Source organism: Mirounga angustirostris, unplaced genomic scaffold (assembly GCF_029215605.1).
Source record: "Mirounga angustirostris isolate CCGP_5_RB_7025 unplaced genomic scaffold, mMirAng1.0.hap1 SCAF_10, whole genome shotgun sequence".
NCBI lineage: Eukaryota > Metazoa > Chordata > Mammalia > Carnivora > Phocidae > Mirounga > Mirounga angustirostris.
Window position 1 is genome coordinate 25,849,964 of NW_026991718.1, and position 20,151 is coordinate 25,870,114.

The 20,151-nt window shown below is 35.2% G+C and overlaps 1 protein-coding gene and 1 pseudogene across 11 annotated transcripts in view; one reads left to right on the top strand and one right to left on the bottom strand.

Annotated features, from left to right (window-relative positions):
• BIRC6 (baculoviral IAP repeat containing 6) overlaps positions 1–20,151 on the top strand; it is a 227,694-nt gene that overhangs the window by 67,272 nt on the left and 140,271 nt on the right. For 5 of the 11 annotated variants that reach the window (XR_006792448.3, XM_064572077.1, XM_045884369.3 and 2 more), the window contains exons 13-23: positions 1,107–1,267; positions 2,320–2,451; positions 2,942–3,073; positions 5,123–5,301; positions 6,274–6,407; positions 7,140–7,301; positions 7,399–7,530; positions 8,662–8,759; positions 10,183–10,330; positions 10,703–10,836; positions 18,131–18,277. Coding sequence is in view for 10 of the 11 variants with exons in the window: in XM_064572077.1 (XP_064428147.1) it covers positions 1,107–1,267; positions 2,320–2,451; positions 2,942–3,073; positions 5,123–5,301; positions 6,274–6,407; positions 7,140–7,301; positions 7,399–7,530; positions 8,662–8,759; positions 10,183–10,330; positions 10,703–10,836; positions 18,131–18,277 (1,559 nt within the window). In the remaining variant the exon portion in view is untranslated. The remainder of the gene's footprint in view (positions 1–1,106; positions 1,268–2,319; positions 2,452–2,941; positions 3,074–5,122; positions 5,302–6,273; positions 6,408–7,139; positions 7,302–7,398; positions 7,531–8,661; positions 8,760–10,182; positions 10,331–10,702; positions 10,837–18,130; positions 18,278–20,151) is intronic. The other 6 variants (XM_045884370.3, XM_064572075.1, XM_045884372.3 and 3 more) reach the window with 4 other exon arrangements.
• LOC123850967 (activated RNA polymerase II transcriptional coactivator p15-like) lies at positions 14,188–14,803 on the bottom strand (annotated as a pseudogene).

Sequence of the window (20,151 nt, forward strand, 5' to 3'; positions counted from 1 at the left end):
GGAGAGTGGGAGGAGGCCAGGTCAAAAGAGGTAGCTGGTCACCAGAGGACAAGTATCTTTATAGGCCATAGTGAGATTTTTATGTGGTGTAAGATTAGAAAAATATTAGAGGGTTTTGGATACAGGAATATATTATATATTAGAAGGATACAGTAAGACTACTGTGATGACAGTAGATTATGAGTGGTTGTGTGTTGTGGAGGGCAGTGATAGGAGTGAGGGTTCTAGTTTGGATGCTATTACTGTTGATGGTAGTTTGGACCATGATGATAGTTGTTGGAGGTAGTGAAAAGAGTGGTCAGATTCTGGATATAATTTGGAGTAGAAGGAATAGTATATGCTGATGTATTGAACATCTGGTGTGAGAGAGAAGAGTCAAGGATGACTAAGGTTTTGGATTGAGCTGATTGAAAAATAGAATTTCTGTTTACTGAGATTGGAGTGGGCAATTAAGAAGTTTGGCTTTGCTTATGATAAATTAGAGATGTCTGGTAGACATCTGAATGAGTCTGGAAATTAGTGGAGTATGGTTTGGAGATTTTTATTTTTCAACCTTTATATAGAATTTAAAATCAGAATAGACATGTCTAGGGGCACCTGGGTGGGTCAGTTGTTAAGCGTCTGCCTTTGGCTCAGGTCATGATCCCGGGGTCCTGGGATCGAGCCCCGCATTGGGCTCCCTGCTCCGTGGGAAGTCTGCTTCTCCCTCTCCCACTCCCCCTGCTTGTGCTCCCTCTCTCGCTGTGTCTCTCTCTGTCATATAAATAAAATCTTTAAAAAAAAAAAAAAAAAACAGACATGTCTAAGAAATAGAAGAAATTCTTATTTTAAAATGCAGATTCCTGGGACCCCGCTTAAAGATTTGGGGTGGGGCCCAGGAAGGGTTTATTGGAATGTTCAGTTCCCAAGATAGGTGTCGATTTCTAAGGTTAAGATCAATTATTGCCCTAAGTTTAACATTTCTTTTGGGAGCTGATCCCATTGAGAAGCATTGAGTTTTGTTGGAGGCTACAAATGAAAGAGTGTGCAAGTGTTATTAATGATAATGTGGTTTTGGCCAAAGAAAGACTTTTGCTGTGTTTAGCATTTTCCCCCTTATTTGACAGCAACAGCTGGGATGAACATGTATTTGAACTGGTTCTACCTAAAGCTTGTATGGTTGGACATGTGGACTTCAAATTTGTTTTGAACTCAAACATCACCAATATTCCACAGATACAAGTGACGCTGCTGAAAAATAAAGCTCCGGGCTTAGGGAAAGTCAATGGTAAGGATGAATCAAAATTTATATTTGACGATTTTGCAGTTGATTTCTTAAAAAAACTAATTTCAACTTTACTGTCTAGGTTTCACATCCCTCCCTTGCCTTCCCCCTCCTCTCCACTCTCTTTGCCACCCCCGTACTTCTTTTCTGCTCTACTTTTGGTGGTTTTATTTAGAAAAGTTAATTCTAGAATATTTTAGAGGTTTTGGTAGCTCAGTATTGTATAGAATTGCATAAACTAGAATAACTTAATTTTGCTATTTAGGAAATTCAGTTGGTTCCTTTCTGAATTAGTTTCACTTTCATCATTCCTAGACGTACACATTTTTCTTCGTAAGCGGAGACTTGATTGGGAAAAGAACTTTGTTAATGGAAGTCACGTATTCTTTTAAGATCATTGGTGAAACCTAACCTTTCATGTAATACAGAAACACACCCAGAAATACACCCAACTTTATTTACTTTTCTTACAAGTTCAGAATTTGATATATTGAGTTTTTAAAATAGATTGTATACATTTAGTATGTTGAGAACTAGACGTTACTCATCAGTGTTTTCTCCTTAAGAGGTTAATTGAAAAGGCTGGGATAATTTTAGAGTAAATGGCTGCTTTACACCAGGGAGTAGAAACAGTAAAACCTGAAAAATTTCTTGTTTTCAAAATACATATGTATGTATTTGTGTATATGTGTGTGCGTTTGTGTGTGTGGTGTATTTTTTTGAATCATGGCAGATTCTGATTTAATTGGGTCTAGGGCTTAGGCATTAGTATTTTTAAAACTTTGCAGGTGCTTGTACTCTGCAGCTTAGGGTAAGAACTTTTACTTTAGTTGCCAGCAAATTATTTCTCAGGTGAATATTTTAGTACCATTAAAAGAGAGAAGAGTGTATGAAACGATTAATAGAATCTAATTTTTTTTCTTCTGACAACCATTTTGTAGCATCTGTGATAAGAATCACAGTAGTTCCCAATTTAACAGAAAATTTTAGAATTTCAGGCACATAAATTATTGATATTAAGCAAAATTAAGTTTACTAATATTTTTATCCTCTAGAAACAGCAGTAGATAGGCAGATCACCTTTCCTTTGTCTCCAGCTCTTAACATTGAAGTGGAACAAAATGGGAAACCGTCCCTGGTTGATTTGAATGAAGAAATGCAGCACATGGATGTAGAGGAATCACAGTGTGAGTTAAATTATAGAGCTGTTGTCCATGACAGTAAAAGGAGTAGTGATCCAAATGCATCATGTTGGGCAGAGATTTCCTTATGGCTTGCAAAAACTTGGTTTTAAAAACACAATTAAAAAATAACCTTTAATTTTGCTTTGGCAATATGCTTTAACTTTCAGCTCATCTTTGTGAACACAGCTGCGCTAATACTCGCATTCTTGTTTTTTTAATATCTTGGGATTTAAAATCATGTCATGGTTTTGTAATATTTTTTGATGATCAAGGTGAATGTAAATAATATGGGAATGGAAAGCAATATATAATCAGATATTTGAAAATTTATCAGATCTTTGATTATAGTTCCTTAGCATGATAGTGAATTCTTATTTGAACACATTCTAAGTATGGTATTTTGTGTGGTGGTATTATATATGGGATGGATATTTGCTTATTTCATATTTTTAAATTACAAACTAATTTAAAAGAAAATATGTATTCTTTTTAGGTCTGAGATTATGTCCATTTTTAGAAGATCATAAAGAAGACATTCTGTGTGGACCAGTATGGCTTGCTAGTGGCCTTGATCTATCAGGGCATGCTGGGATGTTGACATTAACAAGCCCCAAACTTGTTAAAGGTGAAGTAACATATTTTACAAAAGCAGATTGAATAATGCCACATTGGAAAAATAGATTTTTTTAAAAACTGATCTCAGAAAAGTAAGATTTTGTTTTGTTTGGGATTTACATTAACAGTTCCATCAGTTTCCTGGTAGCTGAGCTCATTTCCTCTCAGAAGTGACTGTAATTTTATGTGAAACTTCCAATATACTACTTTCTGTGTTTTGGAGGTCTCAGTGCTTTTTGGGAAAGCATTAAAAAAAATGAATATATGATAACTTAGTGTGATATCGCAGAGCTTGTTTGAGTAATCAGGTGACATATTCTGGCATGGTTGCCTTTCCCATCAACTTAGAGTCCTGTGTCTTTAGTTGTATATTGTTATAATATTTTCCTTAAGAGGGTTTTTATAGAAGAGTTTTGATAATATCAGATGTAATTATTTGAGTGTCTCACATAAACACATTATGAATTAATGTATATTAATAATTGGCTATTATTTAGAGGATTGATATTGCAGTAGTGGGACTTTTATATATCAGCTTTTATATCCCAGGGTAAATTTAAAAAGCCAACAAACAAAATACCTAGTTCCATTATTAAAGTTATTTTGGAGGTGTGGTGGGATATGTAGTTCTTCCTCAAACCAGGAAAATACCTGACCACCCAGATAACAACTATATTAATTTGTATATATTCCCTTCATATTAGTTGTCTGCATTTACATATTTACCTTTAGTTGCAGACATATAGAAATTTTAATGTGTTCTCTTGACTACACCCTGATTCATTTATTAAGTTTATGAGATCCTGTAGTGTGTTATGCTGCATATTGGGGTATAGCAGTCAGCAAGACTAATAAAATCTCTCCTATTGCTGCAAGTATAAGTTACCTTTGTTGAATGATGATGTGAAACTTAAATTTGTATATGAAAACAAAGATGTTGGCTTTGACAAAATGTAGAATGCAATTAAATGACATGCATTTCAGAAGACTCAACTTAAAAGTATTAATTTTTCTAGAATTTACCAAGAATGATTTTTTTTTCTCACCAAATTCTTCAAAAGTCTTTGGAACTGGAGAAAATGATTGCTTAATTTTTAGAGGAAAAGAATGATATGGATCAAAGAAGTTTGGAAAAAGAAAAGAGAGAGAGAGGGTCTTGTCAGATACTAGAACACAGAATAATAATACAGCAATAAGAGTATAACAGTGTAATGCTAGCACAGTAGGCCGGCCAATCAGTGGGAAACAAGAAAGATAGTTTTTGTAATTAGAGAAAGATTTAATACCTGCAAGGTACCAATAGGCTGATGGTTTACTGGTGAGTGTATTATTTTGAGGGTATTTTTACAATATATTTTACTTAGATATGTATGGTATGGTCTTAATTTAGTTAAAAGAGAATAAAATGTACTGGTGGTAATAACCAATATTTATTGAGTGCTCTCTTTGTGCCATGCACAGTTGTGTTTGAGTTGTCTTTGAGGTAGGTACTGTTATTACTCCCATTTTACATTTGAAAGAACCAAACCACAGGAGATTAATTTGTCACATGCCTAATAAATGGCAGAGCCATTATTCAAACCCAGGTAGTGACTCCAAAGCCTGTGCTTTTTCATTATCTTAATACTGCAGTGCTTATGTATATGTGTGTATGCAAATATGTGTGTGTGTGCATGCATGCATAAAAAGACGAGATGGATTCACATAATGATACCATCATTATCTGTGGGTAGTGCCTTAAAGATAGTTTTTTTGTGTGTGTTTTTCTGTAGTTCACAAAATGTCTGTTATTAAAATGAATAATTTCATTGGGGAAAAATATGCAGAATGTTTGTAACAATTAGAATTTTCTGTCTTACAGTGTTTGTATAACTCCTGGGCTTTTTGTTCTTTTGCTACCAACATATGAAGGTTATTTGATGATTATACTCAAACAGTATAATTTGAAAATTCCAGTCAAGTGTGCTTTTCTTGTGGAATTAACTTGCTCTACGAAGATGAAAAACAATTTGGTCTTTTGGTGATTTAGTTATTTTTCCCCTTCTGTGCTGCTCCTCAGGTATGGCAGGAGGAAAATATCGTTCCTTTTTAATCCACGTCAAGGCAGTGAATGAAAGAGGAACAGATGAGATCTGTAATGGTGGTATACGCCCTGTAGTAAGACTTCCATCCCTAAAACACCAGAGTAACAAGGGTTATTCACTTGCTTCACTCTTGGCAAAAGTCGCAGCAGGCAAGGTATGAAGCAGTGTCACTTTGAACCACAACAATGCTGTTATAAACGTTATGGACAAGATTTGACACACAATTGGAAGTAGTATGACCCTTCATTGATTTTTCAATAGATACTTGGTTTGTTTATAATTTTTCTTTGCAGTGACTTTAAAAATGTAATTAAGAAGAATATATATTGAATTAACTTTAAGCAAATGTTTATAAAGTATACTCAGGAGAGAGTAATTGTTAGCAGATACTTCCCTTTATAATTATTTTAGGCCATAATATTTATTTAGGTTTTAGAATTTATGTCTGTGTCTTTTACTGGTAACTCACCACTTTTTTTTGGTAAACATTTGGGAGGATGCAGGAAGAGAAGTTGGGGAGTAGTGTTAGAGATAAATCCTAATTTCAAGGTTGATTTTCTACAAGTAACTGTACCATGCAGTCTCTTCATAATTGTCTGATCTTGGATTTTCCTGAACTCTGGAGATTTTTGTTTCTCTATCATCATTATTCATAAGCAACAGTAGCAATATCAGTAACACCAATCATCTTATATTTGTATAGGTCTTCCAATTTTTCAAGGACTTCTGTGTACTTTATCTGATTTAATCCTCAAAATAACTCTGAGGTAGGCAGAGCAGGTGCTACTATTATCTCCATTTTTCATACTGAAAGTGAGTGAACCTTAGAGATTGGGGAGTGGTCATATTTCATATCACTTATAAGTGCTGTGGCTGGGACTTGGTCTCAGGACTTTGGCTTTCTAATCTTTAAGCATTGGGTTAGTGACTTTGTTTTTTTCCCCATTATAATTCTGGGGGAATTTAGTCACTTACTGAATATGAGGGTAAAGGCTGTCATTTTAATTTGATACATATGTTTTGATAGTCACAATTCACTTATTTTCTTTTTAAAAAACTTTAAATAGTAAATAATTTTTTAGTTTTGTTTGTTTGTTCATGGAGTTATTTGTTTTTGTATGTTTAGGAAAAATCATCTAATGTTAAGAATGAAAATGCAAGTGGTGCCCGCAAATCTGAGAACCTCCGGGGCTGTGACTTACTGCAAGAGGTCTCAGTCACCATTCGAAGATTTAAGAAAACTTCAATTTCTAAGGAAAGGTAACCTCATTTCCTTCTCTTGCTATTCTTATAGTAATAAATGTACAAAAGAGGAATTCTAGGAAAATACAACACATAAAATTTTTAAGTCTGACTTTTACTTGAAAATTTTTGTTTGCTTTCCATTTTACTTAAGTACTTATAAATCTCAGTGAGGGTATGAATTACCTTTCTACTTCATAATATATATAAAGTATACCAGGAGTATACCAGGAATATTGTATTTGTATAAATAATGGTATTTGTGGAATGAGGAAAAAAATATAATTTGAGGTTTTATTCACTCTTTGTCAGAATATAATATGTTATTAAACTTAATTTCTTTTATTTTTTAAAAGATTTTATTTATCAGAGAGAGTGCACACGAGCGGGGGTAGGGAGGCAGGAGAAGCAGACTCCCCACCGAGCAGGGAGTCTCATGTGGGACTCGATCTGGGATCATGACCTGAGTTGAAGGCAGATGCTTAACTGAGCCACCCAGGCGCCCCAAACTTAATTTCTTTTAAAACTTTCTGTGAACCAAGTATTGCTTATATGCTGTTTTAAATCTTTTAATACCATAACATTAATAAGAGATCAACATTCCATTGTAATATTTAATTTTCAAAAAAATATATTTTTAATTGTGATATTCATGATTCACAATGAAGTATATGACCAACCAGGTTGTGATAGCTTTAGTCTAACTGTTCTGTTTTGGTTGTTAATGTATTTATATTTTCTTTTTTTTAGAGTGCAACGATGTGCTATGTTACAGTTTTCAGAATTTCATGAGAAGCTTCTTAATACTCTTTGTAGAAAAGCAGATGATGGCCAAATCACAGAACATGCCCAGAGCCTTGTGCTGGATACCCTTTGTTGGTTAGCTGGAGTACATTCAAATGGACCTGGAAGGTTAATAATTAAGATTTTACTTAACACTGTTGATTGCCCTTTGGATGTTATGAATAGAAGTTCAAGATGAGTCTAAATGTCTGCTATTGTTTTGCAGCTCCAAAGAGGGAAATGAGAGCCTGCTTTCAAAAACACGAAAATGTCTTTCAGACATCGTGCGTGTTTGCTTCTTTGAGGCAGGACGAAGCATAGCCCATAAGTGTGCCCGATTTCTAGCTTTGTGCATTAGGTTGGTGGTTTTTTTTTGTTGTTGTTGAAAGTCCAGTTTGTAGGTGCGCTTGCAGTTTGGCAGGTGATAGCTGTGTCTGTACTGTAATTTGATACTTACCGAATGAATGTATAACAAGAGGATTTTCAAAAGTTGATGAGAGTTATTGAGATACTAAGAAAGAATTTCAGGTTTTTAGAAGAAAATGTCATCTTGCAAAGTCTTTTTTTTTTTTATGATTTTATTTATATATATATATATATTTTTTTTTAAGATTTTATTTATTTATTTGACAGAGAGAGAGAGAGAACACAAGCAGGGGGAAGCAGCAGGCAGAGGGAGAGGGAGAAGCAGGCTTCCCGCTGAGCAGGGAGCCCGATGTCAGACTCGATCCCAGGACGCTGGGATCATGACCTGAGCCGAAGGCAGACGCTTAACCGACTGAGCCACCCAGGCGTCCCTATCTATCTATCTATCTGTCTGTCTATCTATCTATCTATCTATCTATTTATTATTTATTTATTTAGAAGCATGCGTGAGCGGGGAAAGGGAGAGAGGGAATCTCAAGCCGACTCCCTGCTAAGTGCAGAGCTCGACGCAGGGCTTGATCTCACCACTCTGAGATCATGGCCTGAGCCAAAATCAAGAGTTGAATGCTTAACTGACAGCCACCCAGGCGCCCCTTAATTAAAGTAGTCTGCTACGCTTCTTTGCCTATTAGTAGCAGTTTTGGGAGTTTGGTAAGGGGATCCCATCCCCCACTTTTGTTTTTATCTTCCCTGGTTGTCTTTGGATTCTTCTCCTAATAAGCCTTATTCCCGGTTATATGACAGTCTTACCAGGCTTATCTGTAACATTGTGCAGATCTTTTTTCTAGACCCTGAGACTTAAACCATCTAGTAAATGTTTAAAAACTAATAGTATTAACTATACGTGTTTGTTAGCCTTTTTGGTAAAGAAAACTGTTACAAAGACTCTTAGTATAATCAGTCCCTGTTATCTTTCTGTGTGTATATAGGGCTCTAGGGCAGATTTTTTTTTGTAATCTTTATGAATACATTTTAAATTGTTTTCTTAGGTACTACACCATGTTTAGGATTGAATTTAGATATTGAGTGATGTATTTACGTATTTTCTTTTAAATTTTTTTAGTAATGGCAAATGTGACCCATGTCAACCAGGATTTGGATCTGTTCTGTTGAAGGCCTTACTTGATAATATGTCATTTTTACCTGCAGCAGCAACTGGTGGTATGTGAAATTAGTTTAATCACAAATAGCAGTAGTCCTAGGAAATATCTCACAATATATTTGGGATTATTTATAAGTATTTTTTTCCTTGGTTATTCTGCCTTTTTTCTGTAGCTTCTCTAAGGGGTTGATAAATTGTGATTTATTAGATGGGCAGAGCTTGGAAGAAGTGAGAGAGTTCAGTAAATAGCAAGTCATCTTAATTCATGCTTTTTCTGTATTTCATTAAAATCATTGAGTTGTTTGGTCGTTCACTGACTTTAGATCAGATATCACAAATTTGCTAAAATGCCAGCAAGAGCCAGAGAGATGACATAAGTAGAATGCTTCATGCAGGTGTTGTGTGTGATTGGTAGGCATTTTGGCAAACTAGGACTCTCTAAAAGGGGCCAGTAGGTTTTTCCAGCACCTGAAGACTATAGAAATGCCATTGAAGAGTGAATGTGGTGTTTAAAAACAAAAAAAAAGAATGAGTTACCAAGTAGTACTTTAAAAAGCAGTCCCCTAAAATAGCACATAAATCAAGTAATGAATATTTTAAAAATATTTTAAAAATATTCTTAATGCTGTTGTTTCTATGAAGAGCTACTGATTTGTCCTTCTAAACCTAATGTTATCTTTTTGTAGACATTTCTTATAGTCTTTTGTTTAATAAATAATCAACTTAACAAGGATTATATATTTCACAAGGATTTGATCTTTATGGTATTGTAGAAGAAGAACCTGCTCAAAGTTAGTTGATAAATGGTTATTTTATCAATATCTTAATTTGCATAAAGAATCTGTATGTTTACCTTGGACATAAACTGGGCAGAACTGTTAACTCTCTGTTCTATAGAGTAGAATGTTTTGGACTTGATTGCTTACTCTAATAGTCTTGGAGTTTAAAATAGTTTCTTGGGAATATTCTTAGTGGTAGGATGCTTAAGTTCTGGGGTATACTTAGTACTTAGATATCTCATATTTTATAAAAGTCTTAAAGTACATCATGCTGATCGTTTTTTAACCATGTGTGTTTGTATCTCTCTAACTGACAGTATAGGATGACTATATTCACTTGGCAGTGTTTGTTATTGGTACCTCATAGCTATCCATTGTTTTTGAAAATTTTAGTATAAACCAAACTATTTCAGGAAGGATGGCTTGGAAGATCTGATACCTCTGTACTTTTCCAGCTATTCTAAAATGTCCCTCAGTGTCATCTCACGTTACTGAGAACCTAAATGACTAGGTTGACTTATATACTCCTTAAAAAAAATATTTCAGATTCTCTGTCACTGTCCTCTTAGTGTCCTTCAAGGAACTGGTCCATTCTTTAGAGGTTGTTTTGTAAGGGGACTTACTGATAAATACGTAACCTGAAGTTCTCTTTGTTGGGGAACAATGAGGAAAAGAAACATTGATTTGTTTTTATTGTTTTCAGGTTCTGTCTATTGGTATTTTGTCTTACTGAATTATGTTAAAGATGAAGATTTGGCTGGGTGCAGTACAGCTTGTGCATCTTTGCTTACTGCTGTGTCCAAACAGTTACAGGACAGGCTAACACCAATGGAAGCTTTACTTCAGACAAGGTATTTTGTTATACGTAATGACTAACAGTGGGCCTTGCAGGATATGATACCAGCTTTGCGCAGAACTCTCTCGGTATATATATTTGCTTGCAGAAATATACTTATGCATTGCCTTTTTCAAAATATTAGCCTAAGGTTTTCTTCTCCTCTGTTTTCTCTGAAATAATTCCTTTTACAATTTTGAAGGTCCTGAAAATGGTTATTTAGAGGACTAATTATATAAAAACTGAGATTCACTGAATTTAGTGGGTTAAAATCTGGTTAGTGTTTCCTTTTGCCCCGGGTTACACTGCTTTCAAAACTAAAGAAATAGGTAATTTGTTAATTAGATGGCTGACAGGAAAATTGTTAGGACATTATTTTATTTTTCAGATATGGATTATATAGCTCACCATTTGATCCAGTCCTTTTTGATTTGGAGATGAGCGGTTCTTCTTGTAAAAATGTATACAACAGCAGCATTGGTGTCCAGTCAGATGAAATTGATTTGTCAGATGTCCTTTCAGGTAGTAACATCTTTTATTAAAGGAATTTCTGATTTTTACATATTTGGTTTAAGCTGCCATTGACTTAACAGACTGTAGTGACTATGTTCTGTCTTGAAAAACTAAAATTCTTCAGGACTTAACCTTAACATCTGTGAATCATGAAACTGTTTGCCTTTATTTCATAACTTCTCCCTTTAAAAAAATAAAATTGAAGTTATTTTTGGAAGGGTTGTGAATTTGTTTTTTGTTTGTTTTTTTGTGTTTCATTGCATGTCAGTATACCTTTAATGCTCATAAGAGACTTTAAAATGTGATTATTTATTGTAGCCTTTTCCATTTTGCTTGGTATGCCTTCAGTGTCCACAAAATCAAAGAATGTCTTATTTCATATTTCAGAAAATAAAATGAATATATATTTATAGTAATAAGTAAAGATAGAGAAAAAAATTTTCTGTATCTACTAGCATACTCAGTTAAACTTTATACAGTGTTACATGTATTCTTGTGTACATTTCTGAAAGAATATGATTTTAGGATTGAATGTATAACCTTTTCAGGTGCTATAGTTTGGTGTTTATTTAGTTTGTTATTGAAAACAATGAGCACTATTTTCTTCCATCTTACTGAACTTACTGTAAGTGTTGCCATAAACCACAGTGTTAGAATTTTGGGTAAACATAGTACGATAATTATCACATGAAGTAGCAGTCAGTTTGGGGAGTTAATTTCATTTTCTTTTACTTTAAAGTAAATTATGAATTGTGAAAAAAAGCAAAAGGGAAAAATCAAATACAGAAATACAAATAAAATGTAAAGTGCCTTAATTACAACCTTTCCACCCTCTTAGATTACCTTTGTTAACAGGATGTTTAGCTGTTTAGACTTGTTTGCTACACATATTCATGAACATTTTTAATGAAAGAGATCATACTATACTTACCAATCTGTTACTTAACTTTTTAGTGGCTTATGTTGCCGTGGGTATGTGTTACCTCCTCTGCTTGATGACTTAGGCTCTGCCTACTTTATGCTGATCTCTCTGTCCAAGTGACACATCAGTTTATGAGTGGAAGTCAGAGGAGAGGTTAGAACTCAGTATATAGATGCCTTCTGTATACCTTAGGATAGAATGAGATTCATTATGGAGAGAGTGTAAGGAAAAGACCATAAAGCTCAGGTCAGGCCAGGGAATTAAATACACGAGAGCTGCACACTCAATAAAGAAGAGACTTAGAAATCATGACATAAGTCTCCATCTGAAAGTCTCATTTTATTTCTCACCATTAATCCTTGTGTGGTGTTCTTTTCTCAGTTAATGGCGTCACTGGCACACATCAGAAATCTGAATTTCATCCTTGATACCTCCTTCGCAGCCTCCACATTGAAGCTGTCAACAGACCCTATCTCTTTTTACACCATCATATATTTCAAATCTATTCTCTTGCTTCCCATGATCACATGATTACAGGAAAGCCAGTCATCTTGAATCTGGACTACAGTAATAGCATTCTAACTGGTCTTTCTGCCTTGCTCTTGCTTCACTTGAGTACATTCTCCACATTGCAATGAGTGCCATCGTTTTTGGATGCAAACCTGATCACTTTACCTCTCTCCTTAAAATACTTTTCATGTCTTTGCTTTACCCTGCAGTCCAAAGTCCCTGTTTCAGCATATAAAATCTTATATGATCTGGCTCTCTTTCCCTTGCCACCTAATCTAGTACCATTGCCTCTGTTAGTCTCCTCTCTCTGGTCTAGTGATTCTCAAAGGGTGGTACGTAGACCCGCTCAGGGTCTCCTGAGATACTTTCAGGGAATCCGTGGGTCAACTATCTTCGTGATAGAACAATATTATTTGCCTTTTTCACTGCATTGACATTGGTACTAATTGTGCAAAAGTGTGATGTTCTCTACTCTGCCCTTGCAATGAAAGATATGTGAGTTTCACTTTAAAATGTCCCTGATGAGGCAGTAAAACTTACTAATTTTATTAAGTTTTGAACCTATTGATAGTCATGTTTAAAGTATTCTGTAATGAAATGGGAAATAGGCACGAAGCACTTTTGCTTCATACTGAAATACCATGGTTGTTTTAAGGAAACACACTTGGGCAGTTTGAGTTACAAGCTGAACTAGTTGCTTATTTTATGGAACACCGTTTTTGCTGCAAGAATGACTGATGTGCAAAATATGTTTATTCATACTTGATTGTTTGGTAGGTGTTTTTTAAAAAATGAATAGAAAAAGCCTATCAGTATTCATCCAATTGATAGTGTTTCTTGCCAGAGTTAAAAGAGCTTTTAAGCAAAAATTAGAATTTTGGAGAACTTGCTTCATCCAGTGAGCTTGACAGCTTCCCAGTATGTAACAACTTTTCTGGTGGCCTATGTTGATATTAATGTCATTTTCTGATACAAATAATGAAATGTGTTAACATATGTATATAGTGGTCAACCAGTATTTTCCAAGTGGGTAAGAGATTCCTTAAAAGTACAGGAAGTCCAATTAATATTAACATTATAGAGTTTGAGAAGTTCATCTGTAAGATTGCAGAGACCAGGGACGCCTGGATGGTTCAGTAAGTTAAGTGTCCAGCTCTTGGTCTCAGCTCTGGTCTTGATCTCAGTGTTGTGAGTTCAGGCCTTGCAATGGCTTGAACTATGTGGAGCCTACTTTTAAAAAAAAACAACAAAAGATTTCAGACACCAGATTGCAGATAATCTTCAAAAAAAATATTACCACTTGCCAAAGTTTTTGAATATGTAAGACTATTAAAATATTCCCTTTCCAACTGCGTATCTGTGATAGGCCAGATTTTTTTGGTAAAGCTCTTCCAAAACAACATCCTGCAACACACAATGTGGAGATGGAAAGGACAATACAATTACCCTCTTTGATAAGCCAGATTATTTATGTATTTATTCATTCATTCATTCATTCATTCATTCATTCATTTATTTGACAGAGAGAGACACAGCGAGAGAGGGAACACAAGCAGGGGGAGTGGGAGAGGGAGAAGCAGGCTTCCCTCTGAGCAGGGAGCCCGATGCAGGGCTCAATCCCAGGACCCTGGGATCATGACCTGAGCTGAAGGCAGACGCTTAACGACTGAGCCACCCAAGCGTCCCGATAAGCCAGATTTTTGAATTTTGCAAAAATGTAAAACATTGCCACTGTCATAAAGTTATTTTTGTCTGAAGTCGGTTATTTTTCATCAGAGTATTCTATTTCTATCTAATGAATTTATTACTATTACATGAGTTATTCTCATCCTAAAATTTCTGCTATTATGAATATCTATCTACAACCAACATAGATGAAAGTTCTTTAAGAGTTCTTAATCATTTTATTTGTTTAAAGATTCTATTACTTGATTTTATTTTACACTAGGTGGCAGGCACAAAGCGATCCTCCTTAATAAAGTTGACAATTAGCTTCACTCAGAACACTTAATAATGCACCTAAAAAAAAAGTATTCATCTTACAAATTGTTCTGCAATCCAAATATACAATAGCTTGGAAAACAACATTTAGAAAACAAAAGCCAATGTAAAAAGACAGATTAAAACAACTAGAACAGTACAGGTCTCATGTGGCTCTGATTTTACAGCTTTCTTACTACATCATCAGTGTCTGCAATCTGTTCCTTCCACTGGCTGCATTGCTCGGGATTTAAAGAAATACCTTTTCTTCCAGGTTTCATTTCACCTTCTGGATCCATCCAATATTCTCTAATATCAATTAGGACTTTCCCTTTAAAGTTGCGAGCACTGGCGTAGCTCACTTTCCCAGTCTGGAGCATGTTCCCACCGCTGCCCCTGCCGCTCTGCTCAGAGGATGACCGGGCTCTCAGAGTGTCACCAGTCTGGCTTCTTCACAGGTTCTTCTGGAGCAACTTGTTTTTTCTGCTTAAACTTTTTGTCAGTCTCACTGTCAGAATCGCTGCCAGAAGAGCTTGAAGAAACAAGTTCCTTTGATTGAGGCATTGCTCCGCTCTCGCAGCTGAACTGCCTTCTCGCTCGCTTGCACCTGACTGAGAACCGCGAGTTCTTAATCATTTTAAAGATATATAGAGGGGTGTTTGGATTGAGAAATGTTCCTCCAGCCACCTTATTCCTCTAGTTCCTCCAATGTGCCATACTTCTTCCTACTGGAGAGATTTCACTCATGTTGTTTCTTTTGCCAGGTTTCCCCTGCTTGGAATAAGTACGTAAAAATGTCATTCTTCCCATAAATCTCATCACCTCATCATGAAAGTATTTTATTACTCCTTGGCTTAGACTGATTTCCCCTGGACTTATTAGTCCTTTGAACTTCTTTTAAGTAAAACATAGCACTTTTTTTTTTTTTTTAGTTTTTACTTAAATTCCCATTAGTTAACATACAGTGTAATATTAGTTTCAGATGTACAATTTAGTGACTCAACACTTACTTAAAACACCTGGTACTCATCACAAGTGCCCTCCTTGATCCCCAACACCTGTTTAACCCATCTCCCCCTCCACCTCCCATATGGTAACCGTAAGTTTGTTCTCTTAGAGTCTGTTTCTAGGTTTGCCTCTCTCTTTTTTTCCCCCTGTGTTCATTTGCTTTGTTTCTTAAATTCCACATGAGTGAAATTATGGTATTTGTCTTTCTCTGACTGACTGACTTCACTTAACATAGTACTCTCTAGCTCCATCCATGTCATTGTAAATGGCAAGATCTCATTCTTTTTTATGTCTGAGTAATATTCCATTGTATACACCATATCTTCTTTATCCTTTCATCAGTCAATGGACATTTGGGATCTTTCCATAATTTGGCTATTGTAGATAATCTGCTATATGCATTGGAGTGTGTGTATCCTTTGAATTAGTATTTTTGTATTCTTTGGGTAAATACTTTGTACTGCAAATGCTAGATTGTAGGGTAAGCACTTTTTTTAAAGTTCAGATTATGATTAGTTGTCTAGTGCCTAGTAACCTATAACACAGAGTAGGTGTTTAATGAGAACTGGGGCCTGTCCTTTTCTCATGTATTTCTCATGTCTAGTATTAAGTGCTCAATAAATACTTTTTTTTTTTTTAACATGTGTCAGGTCCTATGTTGTGCATGAAATGTTGGAGAACAGGGTTATGACAATTTAGTCTTGCATTTAATTTAGTCCTTCAGATGTTTATAGTTTTGTATCTCCCCATTCTTTCCATCTTTGGTTTCTGTTTAATTTTATCTATTAAAGAATTCTGTTTAAAGCAGCGCTAATTCCAGAAAATTTGGACAGTACTGATAATAACCCCTTCCCCCATACCACATAACACTTTTAATTCTTTTGTGTTCTTCTGTCTTGTCGTCTTGCTGTGGTTTTACGGTTCGCATAGTTGTGATCATGTGAATTATTTTAATTCTTTTCAACTACATAGGCTAATTTAAACTACAGTTGACCCTTCAACAACAAGGGTTTGAACTGTGTGGGTCCACTTATATGTGGAATTATTTTCGATAAATAGAGTGCAGTACTGTAAAAGTATTTTCACTTCTTTATCATTTTCTTATTAACATTTTCTTTTCTCTAGCTTACTTTATTATAAGAATAAAGTATATAATACATATAACATGAAAATTATATGTTAATCAACTGTGTTATCTGTAAGGCTTCTGGTCGACAGTAGGATAGAAGTAGTTAAGTTGTGGGGGAGTCAAAAGTTACATGTGGATTTTTGCCTGTGAGCTTGGCTGGCACCCCAACCTCAGCATTGTTCAAGGGTCAGATGTATTTTCATGATTATAAAGTAGTAGGCCTCATTCTAAAATTGATAATATATACAAAATACAAAGATGTATTTATAGATAAATCTTGATAATATTTTAGAATGTTTCTTCAGTTTTTACTTAGTGTCATATTTATACAGTTGACGTGAAATAATGTATTCTGATTTTATGCATTCTTAACAGAGTGTGTAATAGCTAATATTAGTAGCTGGTTCATTATTTTTTCCTCATTTAAAATCTAAATCACTTGTTACTGTTTCATATTAATGTGAATGGCCACTAAGTTGCTTTTATGCAACTCTGCTTTTTTTTTTTAATTTTATTATGTTATGTTAGTCACCATACAATACATCATTAGTTTTTGATGTAGTGATCCACGATTCATTGTTTGCGTATAACACCCAGTGCTCCATGCAGTACGTGCCCTCCTTAATACAACCATCACCAGGCTAACCCATCCCCCTACCCCCCTCCTCTCTAAAACCCTCAGATTGTTTCTCAGAGTCGATAGTCTCTCATGGTTCATCCCTCCCTCTGATTTCCCCCCCTTCATTTTTCCCTTCCTTCTCCTAATGTCCCTCTATGCTATTCCTTATGTTCCACAAATAAGTGAAACCATATGATAATTGACTTTCTCTGCTTGACTTATTTCACTTAGTATAATCTCCTCCAGTCCCATCCATGTTGATGTAAAAGTTGGGTATTCATCCTTTCTGATGGCTGAGTAATATTCCATTGTATATATGGACCACATCTTCTTTATCCATTCATCTGTTGAAGGGCATCTCGGCTCTTTCCACAGTTTGGCTATTGCAGACATGGCTGCTATGAACATTGGGGTGCATATGGCCCTTCTTTTCACTACATCTGTGTCTTTGGGGTAAATACCCAAGAGTGCAATTGCTGGGTCATAGGGTAGCTCTATTTTTAATTTTTTTGAGGCACCTCCACCCTGTTTTCCAAAGTGGCTGTACCAACTTGCATTTCCACCAACAGTGTAAGAGGATTCCCCTTTATCCACAACCTCTCCAGCATTTGTTGTTTGTCACAAAATTGACAAAAATGTCAATTTTTGCCATTCTAACTTGTGTAAGGTGGTATCTCAATGTGGTTTTGATTTGGATTTCCCTGATGGCTAATGATGATGAACATTTTTTCATGTATCTGTTAGCCATTTGTATGTCTTCTTCGGAGAAGTGTCTGTTCATGTCTTCTGCCCATTTATTTATTTGACTTGATTATTTGTTATTTATTTTCATTTTTTTCCCTCATTTCATTCTTTTTTCCTCATTTAAAATCCAAATCACTTGTTACTGTTTCATATTAATGTGAATGGCCACTCAGTTGCTTTTATGCAACTTTGCTTTTGCAGCATGGAAACAAGTATCTTATCTTCTGTTTGTTAGTTTCCTTAATCCCGTGTCCTTTGTGGAAGCACTCTATAAGGGTTGTGTGTTTATTTATCTTGTCTAATTGAAATTGAAGTAGCAGCTATAAGTTTCCATATGACTGTTGCCTTTTAAAAATTAATTTACATAGCATAAAACTTGTCTCTTTAACAGGAAATGGAAAGGTCAGTAGTTGCACAGCTGCCGAAGGTAGTTTCACATCTCTCACTGGACTTCTAGAAGTTGAACCCCTGCACTTTACTTGTGTGTCCACTAGTGATGGCACCAGAATAGAAAGGGATGATGCAAGTACGTTTACTGGTATATACCTTCTTTTGTTATTCACTCTTTTCTATCATACATTTTATGCAGAAGTAAAATCAAAGTGATTTTTAAGTACTTAAATATCAGTTTATATTATATGTAAGTTCCTTTGGTGTCATGTTAAATAGAAACTTATTAATAGTGGGGAAAAAGCACAAGCAGTTCATAGTTTTTTTTCTACCTTCTAAAACACTGTCTTAAATCCATTTGTTTTTATGTGTGTACATTTTTAGAAGCCCTTTAATTTGGAAAATATCAAACATAACAAAAGTAAAGGGAAAAGTATGATAGACTAGATTTCCTTTACCTAGCCTCAACTCTCCTCAACTGTTGGCCAGTCTTATGTGTAGTTTTGGCATCATAATGTTATTTCTTGCATTTAAAGCTCACACAATATTTAAAGCTCACAGTATACAATATCTTTGAGAAGGTTGAGAAGAGTGAAGAGGGAATATTATTTTTCTAGATATTTTAAAGTACCTTCAGATATATGAATCAATATTTGAAAGTGTTGAATATGTCATGTTATTGGTGTTTTAAATGAATCAATGGGAACTCTTGTTTTTTTATATACCTTCTTTTCTGTGATTTTTTTTCCCTTCACATCATAGGATCAGTATTTATACTTCCGTCTTGGTGCAATAATTGAAATTTTTATAATTAAAAACATTGGATATGGTTTTATCTTTATCTTACAGTCACAGAAGAGTTTGAATATTGTCTTGAATGAATTCAGCTGTTGATGGTTTTGTGTTTTGTGGATTTCTTTTTGTTTTCATCAGCAGTGTAACAAAGTAAAAACAGTTTGCTTGAGAAGCTACAAAAAATTTATCTTAAGGGATTTTTTTTTTTTTTTAAGATTTTATCTATTTGACAGAGAGAGCACAAGCAGGGGGAGCAGCAGGGAGAGGGAGAAGCAGGCTCCCGCTCAGCAGGGAGCCCGATGTGGGGCTCGATCCCAGGACCCTGGGATCACGATCTGAGCCGAAGGCAGACGCTTAACCATCTGAGCCATCCAGGTGCCCCTTAAGAAGGGTTTTAAAAGGAAATTACCAGTTCTTCAAGTGCCTTCTTAAATTCAGAATCATCTTATGTTTTCTAATTGTGGAAGTAACCACTAAGTGAAATCTTTGGCTTATGTAATTTACATGAGACTTTTCAATTAAAATCTAATCTTTCTCTTTTATAGGGATGCCAAAAGGATGAAATTTTGTGTTTGTTTTCTTGGATTGTTATAGTCACTTTGTAGAGACATACATGTACACTGGAATAGAAAAATACATGACAAGATATTGAATTTTCAGAGAACTCTTTTTGTTATAAATCACTTTCTTGGAACTGTTTTGAAATTAAGGGTCTAAAATTCATGTGTTTGAGTAAGTAATGCATTTAGAAGGTATGAAATTTTATAACAGATGTAAGAGTAGGTTTGAAAAAGAGAAGTATTCCTTCACACTCCCTTTCCTCTCCTATAAAGCAAGCAATGGAACCAGTATCTTTTTTTTTTTTTTAAGATTTTATTTATTTCTTTTTTGAGAGAGAGTGAGAGAGAGCACATGAAAGGGGGGAAGGGTCAGAGGGAGAAGCAGACTCCCTGCTGAGCAGGGAGCCCGATGCCGGACTCGATCCCGGGACTCCAGGATCGTGACCTGAGCCAAAGGCAGTCGCTTAACCAACTGAGCCACCCAGGCGCCCCTGCAACGAGTTTCTTTAATTTCCAGAGATAGTAGTGTGCCTGTACAAGCAATCATATCTGTATTTCGCCCATAAATAAAACCACCACCAGCAGAGGGATTTTTATTAAATGTTAGGGCAAAGTCTTGGCTAGTGGTCATAAGTTGCTTAGAGGTGACTACAGTCTCTCAACTTCT